Source organism: Coregonus clupeaformis, chromosome 17 (genome assembly GCF_020615455.1).
Source record: "Coregonus clupeaformis isolate EN_2021a chromosome 17, ASM2061545v1, whole genome shotgun sequence".
Lineage (NCBI taxonomy): Eukaryota > Metazoa > Chordata > Actinopteri > Salmoniformes > Salmonidae > Coregonus > Coregonus clupeaformis.
The window spans coordinates 1,284,173-1,296,994 of record NC_059208.1 but is presented as its reverse complement, the minus strand read 5'-3'; the positions used below and the strand labels follow the sequence as shown (position 1 = coordinate 1,296,994).

Genomic DNA, 12,822 nt, shown 5'->3' with positions numbered 1-12,822 from the left:
CTTGTCCCCTTCTCCCAGAGAAACAATGTCATGAATTTCTATTAACTATCATACATTATGGGCCTAACGAGCAACATACAATTGACATTCTCACTCCACAGCAGTAGTTATTTCTCTCAAGAACAGGGTACAGAATTCAGTCAAGCATTCTATAATGACAGATGAGGTTGTTAAAAGCTCCATCAGCCTGTGTGTGTGTGTGTGTGTCACTGACAGTGTTGAGAGATAGAGTGATCATCTGTGAAATTACAGGCACTGAGAGTCAGTGAAGCACACACACACGTATGTACGTGTGTATGTGCATACGAGCATGTACTGTATACATAGAAGGTTAGACAGAGGAGTGGACTGGTGACTGAGTGACAGGGATATGTGGATGAGTATGTACACAGACAGGCAGTAGCGCATTAAGTGCTGGTTTTGGTGAAAGTAACTGAGGTAATAATAATTATGAAAATAATTTGGTGTCGTACACACACACTCACACACACACACACACACACACAGACACACACACACACACAGACACACACACGTGATGGAGCTGGGGGACACTGCAGAGATGTGAGAGATCATGGGATGAGAGGGACTGAATACTGACAAACAGATGAGAAGAGATGTAGAATGGTTTATTCACATAGCAAGGAGATCCTGTCTGTCATCAGACATAACACAATAAATAATATAGATGGCAGCTAAAGCGCATTTCCCCATCCAATGAACAAACACGCACAGTCTGCATATAAGACAGATGAATGATGTGACAGTGGAACACAGAACAGATGAATGATGTGACAGTGGAACACAGAACAGATGAATGACGTGACAGTGGAACACAGAAGTACCTGTCCACTTCTTCTTGGTTTTAGCAGCATCTAGTCCTTGTTGTTTCTTCTGTTGCAGTGGAAGAACGATGGGAAACCACTTTTCGGGAATATCTTTCGGGATAGTCATTTTGACTCCCTTTTTTAACCTAACGGCACTCTAACGGAGTTATTCGCCCGATTGGTTTTCCCCGGTTCCGCTGAGCATCTTGCGCAGAGACGGACATATGCTCCGGGAGCTGCACCGAACACTCTCGGTCCGGTCCTGTCCCGTCTGCGTCTCCGGTTATAGATTAGGAGCGTCTCATACCATTACCGCTTCTCTCCCCCTCCCCCTCTCACTCTCTCTCTCACTTCTCTCTCTCTCTCTGCTGCAGAACCGCTGAGGTCATTGGCTGTGATGTTGTGCTGCCAGCTCCACTCTCTCTGTGATGCTGTAAGCGGTGCCTTCATGTCACTATTACTGAGACGCTGACGGTGCCGCTGACGGTGCCGTAACCGCACTGTAAATGACTGGAACCTGAAGTAGCATCATCTTCATCGGAGCCTATCGCCAAGTCTAATGATGGAAAGTTGTATTTATTTTCAACATAGGCTAAAAACCAATGATTTGAATGTAGGGGGCATCAGAATGTTATGCGATAGATCCCTTAAGCTACACAACTCTGATTCCGCTGATTAACTTTATTAATGTTAAATAACATTAGACTACACTGTAATAAAGTGATTAATATGATGATTTCTGGAATTTTATACAGTATATCTTCAAGGCACTATTGCATTATTGTGTAGCCTAATCAATTCCTTGGACGTGCCTTCCCTGGCACCAATAACATAAACATTGTCCTCCTCACAATAACACAGAGAAGCTGTCTCTGCATTACATAATCACCAAGGCTGTCCATTTGCAGAGGGTTTGAACCAATAGCAGGCTGTCGTTGATGTTGTCAGGGCAACTGCCTCTGCAGGGGTGTGAGAGAAGCAGGTCACTGCAGGGAGAAACTGGGCGCCATCTTGGATCTAGCCATGAGGAGGGAGATGCAGCTGTGCTGGCATATGGAGCCAAGGTGGTTCCCACAGCAGCCCAGTTGCCTGAGTGTTGGTAAGGAATGGGAGGGGAGAGGAGACACTGCAGCGGGGATAAAGGTTTCTGGGCACGTGCAGTGTGAGGGGAGTCTCGTGGCATTAGAGGACACGTCCAAACTGCTAAACAGACACTTCTTTCTGATTTATACACACATTCACACAAACACACACACACACACACACACGTGCTGCCATAGATCCATAAAAAAGCTTTTAACATTCCCTCGCTGTTGAACTGCGTCATAAAGTAAACACACACACACACACATTCTGCACTTGACCTTGGCTTGGGCATGTACTTACAGTAACAACTTGAATGTGCTTAGAGCCTCTCCAGTACCTACTCTACTGTCTGCCTCTCTCACCTACTGTCCTGAATACAGCATCTACCAGACTATCACTACTCCAGTCTCTACATGACAGAGACATGAGGCTGCTGCAATGCACTGTCCAGGAAGTCCAGTCTGTTTGTCAGAGACAACAACAACATGAAAGGGGCAATCTGCAGTTGCTACATTCATTTTTGGACTCACAAATGAATTATATTTACCCATTGATCTTGCAGAATATAACTTATAAATGCCTCACGAGCTTAGTTCAACCGTCGTACCTCATCAGAACCCAAAAAATAGGCTTGTTTTATCCCAATGTTTGTAAACAATATAAATGTAAACAAACACAGCTATAATGTTGATATCACGGGGCCTCCCGAGTGGTGCAGCGGTCTAAGGCACTGCAGTACTTGAGGCGTCACTACAGATCTGGGTTCGATCCCGGGGGCCGCGACCGGGAGACCCATGAGGCGACGCACAATTGGCCCAGCGTCGTCCGGGTTAGGGGAGGGTTTGGCCGGCCGGGATGTCCTTGTCCCATCGCGCTCTAGCGACTCCTGTGGCGTGCTGGGCGCATGCACGCTGACACGGTCGCCAGTTGTACGGTGTTTCCTCCGACACATTGGTGCGGCTGGCTTCGGGGTTAAGCGAGCAGTGTGTCAAGAAGCAGTGCGGCTTGGCAGGGTCGTGTTTCGGAGGACGCATGCTTCTCGACCTTCGCCTCTCCCGAGTCCGTACGGGAGTTGCAGCGATGGGACAAGACTGTAACAACTAATTGGGGAGAAAAAATAGTAAAAAGTATATATTTTTAAAAAAGATTACAAAAAATATATATTTTCCATGGATGGTCAGTCCTTGCGTCCAAACCTCTTTCTATGAATTTGTGAGTGGTTACATTTCCATCAATTTTCAAAAGGCAGACCATCAAAAAATCTGTGTTTTAAACCATTTCACCTGCGTTTTATATTGAAAGTCAACAGTGTTTTTCTGCTTCAATAGAGTGATCAGGGGCGTGCAACTATAGTTTTCCTTCACAGAAAATACAGTATCAGTCAAAAGTTTGGACACACCTACTCATTCCAGGGTTTTTACTATTTTCTATCATGTAGTAAACAAAAAAGTGTTAAACAAATCAAAATATATGTTATATTTGAGATTCTTCAAATAGCCACCATTTGCCTTGATGACAGCTTTGCACACTCTTGGCATTAACTCAACCAGCTTCATGAGGTAGTCACCTGGAATGCATTTCAATTAACAGGTGTGCCTTCTTAAAAGTGAATTTGTGGAATTTCTTCCCTCCTTAATTCGTTTGAGCCAATCAGTTGTGTTGTGACAAGGTAGGTGGGGTATAGCACTATTTGGTAAAAGACCAAGTCCATATTATGGCAAGAACAGCTCAAATAAGCAAAGAGAAACGACAGTCCATCATTACTTTAAGACATGAAGGTCAGTCAATACGGAACATTTCAAGAACTTTGAAGTGCAATCGCAAAAACCATCAAGCGCTATGATGAAACTGGCTCTCATGAGGACCGCCACAGGAATGGAAGACCCAGAGTTACCTCTGCTGCAGAGGATAAGTTCATTAGAGTTACCAGCCTCAGAAATTGCAGCCCAAATAAAAGCTTCACATAGTTCAAGTCACAGACACATCTCAACATCAACTGTTCAGAGGGGACTGTGTGAATCAGGCCTTCATGGTCGAATTGCTGCAAAGAAACTATTGACATTAGACCGGTGGAAATCTGTCCTTTGGTCTGGAGTCCAAATTGGAGATTTTTGGTTCCAACCGCTGTGTCTTTGTGAGACGCGGTGTGGGTGAACGGATGATCTCCGCATGTGTAGTTCCCACCGTAAAGCATGGAGGAGGAGGTGTTATGGTGTGGGAGTGCTTTGCTGGTGACACTGTCTGTGATTTATTTGGAATTCAAGGCACACTTAACCAGCATGGCTACCACAGCATTCTGCAGCGATACGCCATCCCATCTGGAGTGGGACTATCATCTGTTTTTCAACAGGACCATGACCTAACACACCTCCAGGCTGTGTAAGGGCTATTTTACCAAGAAGGAGAGTGACAGAGTGCTGCATCAGATGACCTGGCTTCCACAATCTCCCGACCTCAACCAAATTGAGATGGTTTTGGATGAGTCGGACAGCAGAGTGAAGGAAAAGCAGCCAACAAGTGCTAAGCATATGTGGGAACTCCTTCAAGACTGTTAGAAAAGCATTCCAGATTAAGCTGGTTGAGAGAATGACAAGAGTGTGCAAAGCTGTCATCAAGGCAAAGGGTGGCTATTTGAAGAATCTCAAATATAAAATATATTTTGATTTGTTTAACACTTGTTTGGTTACTACATGATTCCGTATGTGTTATTTCATAATTTTGATGTCATTATTCTACAATGTAGAAAATAGTAAAAAATAAAGAAAAACCCTTGAATGAGTAGGTGTGTCCAAACTTTTGACTGGTACTGTACATTAGTGCAACACATTCGACAGAAAATAGGTTCATTTTCATCAGATGACAACAGAAGTGCAACACTATTTGGCAAGCAGCCACACAAGTAAATGAGCTTACAATGAAAAAGCAAGGTATTTTTTGCATGGCCATCATATTTCTAATGTTTATCATAGAAAGAATGTAGCCAGGTACATTTCCTAATGTTTTGCTTGAAGTTTTTTTGCTCTTGCATTTTACAGGAGAAAAGTAGGCTACACTGAGAAAAGTACCAGAGAAAAGTTACTACATATCAGTCAGAGTGCTGTCTGCTGATAGAATGCCTGTTTGTGAATTCTCTTCCGAGTGGAGAAGTTCAACTGAAGCTCAAAATGAGTCTGATTCAGAGCAGAATTTACAATAAGAAGCATTTTAGATCTGCGTTTACAAAACGCAACAAGATATTTCTTATGCATTTCATCTATTTTTTCTGTGTGAAAAATTCAGAATTCTGCGTTAAAGCAACCCCTAAAGATTGACCCCTTAAAGGAAATGATCATCAGATACTACAAGAACTACACTTTAGTGATAAGCAACCCTGACTGACTCTCTAATGTCTTTTGGCTTTAGCTCCGTAGCTTGCGGTTGTTGTGGAGAGGAGGTCAAAGGAGGGTGAAGTGTAGCTGAGGTGGTTTGGTGAACTACTCTAGCTGAGTGTCCTTGTCTGACACCTGAAGACACGTAGCCTTATCTTTAGCTTGGTGGGCTAACACGGCACATCAACTACAGCAGAGCAGGGTGGGATTAGAGGGTTGGAAAAGGCCACTGACCTGGAGGAGGCCTCTCTTTGAACATTTCCACTCTGTTGATGACCCTCCACTATGGCCCATGGGACTGTCTACAGGAGGAGTGGAGGGGGGAGAGGAGAGGAGGAGGGGGCAGGGAGAGGAGGAGAGGAAGAGGAGGAGGGGGAGGGAGAGGAGGGGGAGGGGGAGAAGAGGAAGAGGAGGGAGAGGGGGGAAGGAAAGAAGGGGAGAGGGAGAGTAGAGAGGAGCGGGAGAGGAGAAAACCCAAAGAAACACAATGTCAACATACAGGGTATTCAGGGTCAGACATGAGCTAATACACTTAGTGAGGGACCTGAATGATATCCCAGGATTTTGACCCAGTCAATGTGAAGTATGTTGTTCAGACCCCATATCTGAATACTAAGGCTGAACGATTTTGGAAAATAATCTAATTGCGATTTTTTGCCCCCAATATTGCGATTGCGATTTAATATGCGATTTAATTTATTTATCCTTTTTCCCCTACAAAACATAATGAATGATTTAAATATGACCAACACAATAGTATATACATTTAGTGTGAAATGTTCTTTCCCATAGGCTGGGTCTATTTGTTAGAATTAAATTCAAACATGTATGACTTGAAATAAATGACATTTTTATTGAACTGCTCATTACAGAAACATCTGTGGCTTTGCCACTGTGCATTTAAATAATTTAAACAAAGGCATGAACTTTGTAAACACTGTGTGCAAAAGGTACAGTCTTAAGAAAAAAATAATTTTAAATTGTATGTATCTTACTGCTCCCAAGTCAGTAACATTTCACACAACTGAAACAAGGAATTTGCTTTGAAAATATTTTGTAAAATCAAAGTAAATAAAGTTATAAATAAAAAATGAGAAATGCACTTTTAATTTAGACAAACTATTTTTTATAAACGATTTGAATATTATAATATAAAATAGATGAGCCTCACTTATCTCAAGTACACAACAATAACACACCACACAGACTAAAGTTCACTACGAGTATGGCACTGCCAGCCATACTTATCCAACAGTTCTGATCAATAAAATGGACTGTAAGACTCTGGTACGGCTCAGCTGTGCGGCTTGACCACATATCAGTAGTGCTAGCAAAAAACTCCACCGTTTTAAGTTCCGCGGCGACTTTCTCTTTGCACTTTTTGTACAGCTCCGGTATGGCAGTCTGACTGAAGTATGTGCGGGAGGGTATACTGTAACGTTTATCAAGCGTATGTATTAATGCCATGAACCCAGGCTTGGTCACCGTGCTGAGAGGCATCATATCTTTGGCTATGAACTCGGTTATTGTCCGAGTGATTTCTCCGTGCCGTTTTGAATTACGTTCATACGGAGTGACACTTTCGAACATTTCTGTCAGTGATCCCTGTCTCGAGGTATTTGGCTTGTCTCGCGCACTGATGCTCGGCATTTTGGTCATACAACTGTCATGCATTGATTTGTGGTATTTTTTTAAGTGCTGAAACAGGTTTGTAGTGTTACCCCGTGAAGTAGCAATCGGAGCACGGCATGCTCTGCACAACACCTGACGCTGCTCAGCATCTTCTTTTTTAAAACCAAAATAGTTCCACACCACCGACGTGCTGTTCCTCTTCGATATTAAAGTATCAGCTGTGTCAGTTTCTGACTGTTCCGTCGAGCAAGAGGCCATTGCGCTGGACAGCATGAAAAGTCGCGTCACGTGACCACCTCAAATCGCGCACGTTGCGATTAGAAAATCGCGTTCAGTCAAATCGCGATATTATCGCGAATGCAATTAATCGTTCAGCCCTACTGAATACACTTACTGTGATGTGCATGCAAAGAGAGCATCCTTGTGTTTCAAAAGGAATACTTTGTCGATTTTGAAACGCAAGGACACTATTCCTTAAGGACACTATTTTTCAAGGATACTATTCCTCAAGGAAACTATTTCTCAAGGACACTATTTCTCAAGGACACTTTATTATATTGGCCTAAGTGGCTCTGAATAAGAACATGTTAAATGACTATCATGTAAATGTGACTGCTGAGCTGCAGGTGTGAAGGTTAGGGTTAGGCATTGAGAGAAACTGAGAGAGGAACTGATCTCTACTCCAAACCAGAGAAACCCTCATACTCATAGAGAGTAGAGACACATGGGATATGTTTAGAAAAGGGGATCTGACAGCCAGCCAGCCAGCCAGCCAGTCAGTCGGCCAGTCAGCCAGCCAGTGTGAGGTCACTATCCCCCGACATCAGACTCCAGGACTATAGCAAGACAGGACTCATAATTCACTGAGCCACACACAAACACACACACACACACACACACACACACGCACTGACGTATGCACAACACACACACACACAGAAAGAGAAAGAGAGAACAGAACCTGCCCCATGTAGCTCAGTTTGTAGAGCATGGCACTTGCAACGCCAGGGTTGTGGGTTTGCTTTCCATGGGGGGCCAGTATGATATATATATTTTTTTATCTGCTGTAATGAGGTACTGAGACAATTAGCATTAGCAGTAGACGTCTGTCTGGCGCTCTGGCTGATAGGTCTGGTACGTCTTCATATACAGTGGTTGGTGTTACACCACTGGCATAGAGACATGTTTGGAACTGTTGTTTGGAACTGTTTTGTGTCAAAACTTCAATACTGTTAAGTGGTCTTCTCGTCTCCTTTCCTTCATGTGTACTGATAGGAAAACAAAAGGGTGGACAAAATGTTTGTTGCATTTTGACCCCTATGGTTGGAGTTAGGATTAGGGGAGGGTAAACTAATCCTAGATCTGTACCTACAGGCAACGTCTAGGGTTCAGAGCTGGTAGACTGAGGGAGATGGTGGTGGGGCCTAAATCAATAGTCCACAGAAATAACTGCTCTCTGAGTGGGAGAGATCAGCTTTCAGATACATACACCAGGCTCCATCTCTCTCTCCATCACTCTCTACTCTCTCTCTCTCTCTCTCTGTACATTCTGTTCCTCTCTCCCCCATCTCCTATGCCTCTCCGTTCATCTCACCTATTCTCTCCATACCTACCTCTCTTTCACCAATCCCCTGTCTCTGTCTGCTTTCTTCTCTCCACTCACAACCTTCCTCCTTTTTCTCTCTCTGTATATTTAAAGATCAGAACAGGACAAGAGAATGGTTTGGGCTGAGTGCCAGAGTAAGCAACAATTGAATATATAATATGAAATGAAAAGAAACTACCTGCCCTCCCTCACGCTTTCCCTCCCTCCCTTTTCTACTGACTACCCGGGCAGGTAGGGCCGGAATGAGGCAGGCAGGGCTGGAATGAGGCAGGCTGGGGGTAGGGCCGAAATGAGGCAGGCAGGTAGGGGAGTGTTTAACACCAGGGACATGCTGAATATCTAATCACCTTTCTTGGCTGCTAATCAGAAATTCCTGACAACTCTCACTGGAGGCTGACTGAAGAATTTGAGGATATTAAAGCAACCAATCCCTGCTGAAACGTTCAACACTGCTTTACCATGAATCACCTACTGACCCAATATATTTAAAAAACACTGCCTAAATAACCATATTAGATACATAACGTGATATTATTAGCATGTAATAACATAGTTATTACAGTTCAAATAGTTAACAGTATCAATAGCAAAAAATAGTAAAGGGGGGTTAATAAATCAGATGTAGGCTAGCTAGTTACTATAGCCCTTATAGCCTAGCATATGCAAAGTTTATTCAGGGAGAGATTGATACTTGCACAGGCAGTGTTAAGCACAAGAACTCAAATAAGTTACCCATATATATTCACACGTTATCGAACAACAGTAGGGCCTATACAGGTAAACGTTTATACACAGATGTAGCAAGAACATTTGAAGTGCAGGCGTACAATTACAATGCATTATTAATGGCTAGCTAAATTAGCTCAATCAAAATCTCCGCGAAATAAACAAAGAACATGACATGAAATTGTTTAACGTTAGCTGGCCAGCCTACATTTATCGACCAGCTGGCTATGGAACCTACCTTTTCAAGTCCACGCTATGAGCACATTTCTGACAGCGACATCCAAGTCATCTCTCTCGCTGGGATCATGCTGCTGTTTGGGGCGTGTTGAGGACACGTCTGCCCTTGTTTGTAAGGCCACGGAGGTACAGTAGAGGATACATACAGGCAGGCACTGTGGATGCGCGGTGCTGCTACACAAGCATGCTGGCGTGGTGAAAGGGTTTTTTTTTTCAGCCAGGGAGAGAGGGGAAGGAGGAGCGACGTTTACTTCGACCACCCTCCTACGCATATTCGAGCAATTTCTATAATTGAAATAGACGATCCCCTTTGTAATCTTATTTAAATTATTAAACAATGTCGACACCTAGTTATTACAGTTTGGGGAACTTTTGAGTGTTCCTTTTTTGTCACCATAATTTCCCTCAACCTCCCGCCTCAATATTGAATTTAAAGGTTATTCTTGAACAGCAGCCTTTCAGCCATGTGCTTTGTATTGTGTATCTCATAGCGCCCCCTTCTGTCGCTGGTCGGCAACAGCAACCGCCTATATTTTGGGGGCGCAACATCAGCACCAAGACGCCGCGTTGCGCAGTGTTTCTTTTTTTTTTTTAGCTTTTGATATTCAGAGCTTCAAATCAAATATTTTATGTTGAATTTATTCTGAACTCACAAAACACAGCCCAAAACAATCTCAACACATACACTATCAACTTTGACTACAATGGCCAAAACTGTACAAAGAAGCACTCTCATATAACCATATTCCTCAAACACACACACCTTGTCACATCAGTACAAGTTTAGGAGAAAGAGAGGACAGAGAGAGAGAGAGAGAGAGAGAGAGAGAGAGAGAGAGAGAGAGAGAGAGAGAGAGAGAGAGAGAGAGAGAGAGAGAGAGAGAGAGAGAGAACAGAGAGAACAGAGAGAACAGAGAGAACAGAGGAGGACAGAGAAGAAGGGGAAGGGAAGTCATGGTTACAGATGGCTGACTTTCTCCTCCAGATGGGCAGCCTTCTCTATGTCCAGCTGAATAACAGCTAGAGATTGAGATCGTATGTCCTTGGGGAATGACTTCAGGCCCAGTTCCATTGCTTCCAGACTGGGCGCCATCTTGTTCTCCAGACAGAGCCCATTGGACTCCAGTTGCAGCGGTGGGTGGTGCAGCTCAATGAAGAGCTGGTACAGAGCCACACCTACCATAGCCCCCAGGAACGGGGCCACCAGGGGCACCCAGAACCACCCCCCGCCAGCATTGACAGAGAGAGAGAGAGAGAGAGAGAGAGAGAGAGAGAGAGAGAGAGAGAGAGAGAGAGAGAGAGAGAGAGAGAGAGAGAGAGAGAGAGAGAGAGAGAGAGAGATCAGCATATTTCTCCTCAGTAATCATTTGGTCCATTATAGTCAAGTATGTCAGGAGTAGTGTATTTTCATGGAGATCAATGCCAAAAGCTGGTGGGTGTTGTCTCACCTGAACACCTCTCCTTCCCAGCCAGCCAGGTAGGTAAAGACCCTGGGGCCCAGGTCTCTGGCTGGGTTCAGGGGGTAGCCACAGTTACCCCCCATGGACAGGCCGATGACAAACACAGCCAGCCCCGCCATCAGGGGCTCCAGGTGGGCAGGGGATGCACTGTTCCTCTGTTATTCTATTCTATTACAGTTGATTCTATTCACCTGGTCTACGAAACCGTTCCAGATGCTGAGGTAGTCAGCAGGGTATGTGGCAAAGATCTGGGCTGTGGCAGTGGGACCTGTCACTGTGAGGTTGCCCTGGCAGTAGTTCATAATGGCATCTACACACAGAGAGGGGGGGTGCGTGGGAGAGAGAGAGGGAGAGAGAGAGGAGGAGAGAGAGAGCGCGAGCAAGAGAGGGGGGGAGAGAGAGGGAGACAGATGATATTAAAACAGAATATCTACCGTATGTTTAGAAACCTGCTTCACTGTAACATCAGTGCTGTTATTGCAGACTCATTACTGTAAAGAGCATATTCATAATGATATGCATATAAATGTAACAGTTCCTTACCATAGTAGAGAGTGTAGATGGTGACAGCCCCCATGAATGAGCCTATCAGCTGGAACACAGTGTAGAAGGGAAACTTCCTCCAGTGGTGTCTGCCCAACACACACATGCTGAAGGACACCGCGGGATTTAACTGGGCCCCTAGCAGAGAGAGGACACACATACATCACTATCACATACAACACCACCAGCCAACATATCCACAATGGTGTCACTCTGTGATGATTGCCGTTGTAAAAAGGGCTTTATAAAATATACATTTTGTTCAACAATCTACAAAATGGGTTTGATTTTGTAGCGGAAAAATACTTTAGAATCTATGAAACAATTAAAGCTGCACTGTTATTTAAACATGATTTCAGACAGACTAGGTTTCAGTCCTTACCCGATACTCATTTACATTTACATTTACGTCATTTAGCAGACGCTCTTATCCAGAGCGACTTACAAATTGGTGCATTCACCTTATAGCCAGTGGGATAACCACTTTACAATGTTTTTTTTTTTTTTTTTTGGGGGTGGTGGGTTGGGGTAAGGGGGGGGTAGAAGGATTCCTTTATCCTATCCCAGGTATTCCTTACTCCTCGTGTGATGTACATGCCAAAGGTGGTGGCGAAGGCGAAGGCAAAGTTAGTGGACAGATATTCCCCCTTCACGTTCCTACTGGTGAAGGTTTGGGCCATGGAGCCTACGCCAAACAACTGGACAGACACAACACAACATCCCAGGACCATAAAGCATGAAAAATAAACAAAAATGGTTACGGTCGATGGTTACGGTCAGGTTGCATATAGCAACCTGACCGTAGACTCCCATACACTCTGCTAGACATTATCTGAAGAGGGGCTTCATGTTAGAACTCAACCAGCTTCGAGCCTTCTCCATCTCTCTCTCACACACCAATACACACTGCCTGGGATACTTAATACTGAGACCACAACAATGACCCTGCACTCACTTACACACACTAAGACCGCAGCACTGACTCCACGCTGAAATGTCCCAGACAAGCTTAAACACAATGCTAATGCAACACTGATGCTGCACACACTTCCAGCAGGACTGACTGAAACGTGCAGACACTGATACTTTAACGCTGACACTACTGCACTGAGACACAAGCAGGTGCAACTACCACTACCAAACATGAACAAAAAACTAGACGGTTTAGAACTGCTACAGCTCTCTACCTGAACAGATTAAGGCTAGAGAGAACAAATAAAATCATAAAATGAATAGATAAAACGCAGACCAACACGGCTGTAATTCGTGGCTCCAGCACGTTCTCTGATGTGGTTAGTGGGCGACGTCAACATCTAAAATACACAAAAAGATGGATG

The 12,822-nt window shown here is 44.2% G+C and overlaps 1 protein-coding gene and 1 pseudogene across 1 annotated transcript in view; both read right to left on the bottom strand.

The window, feature by feature from the left end:
* LOC121543886 (phospholipid-transporting ATPase ID) overlaps positions 1-2,518 on the bottom strand; it is a 40,049-nt gene extending 37,531 nt beyond the window's left edge. The window contains exon 1 of the mRNA XM_041854021.2: positions 846-2,518. Coding sequence (XP_041709955.2) covers positions 846-954 — 109 coding nt within the window. The 5' untranslated portion in view covers positions 955-2,518. The remainder of the gene's footprint in view (positions 1-845) is intronic.
* A 7,844-nt stretch (positions 2,519-10,362) lies between these two features.
* Positions 10,363-11,931, bottom strand: LOC121543209 (annotated as a pseudogene).
* Between the last annotated feature and the right edge of the window lie 891 nt (positions 11,932-12,822).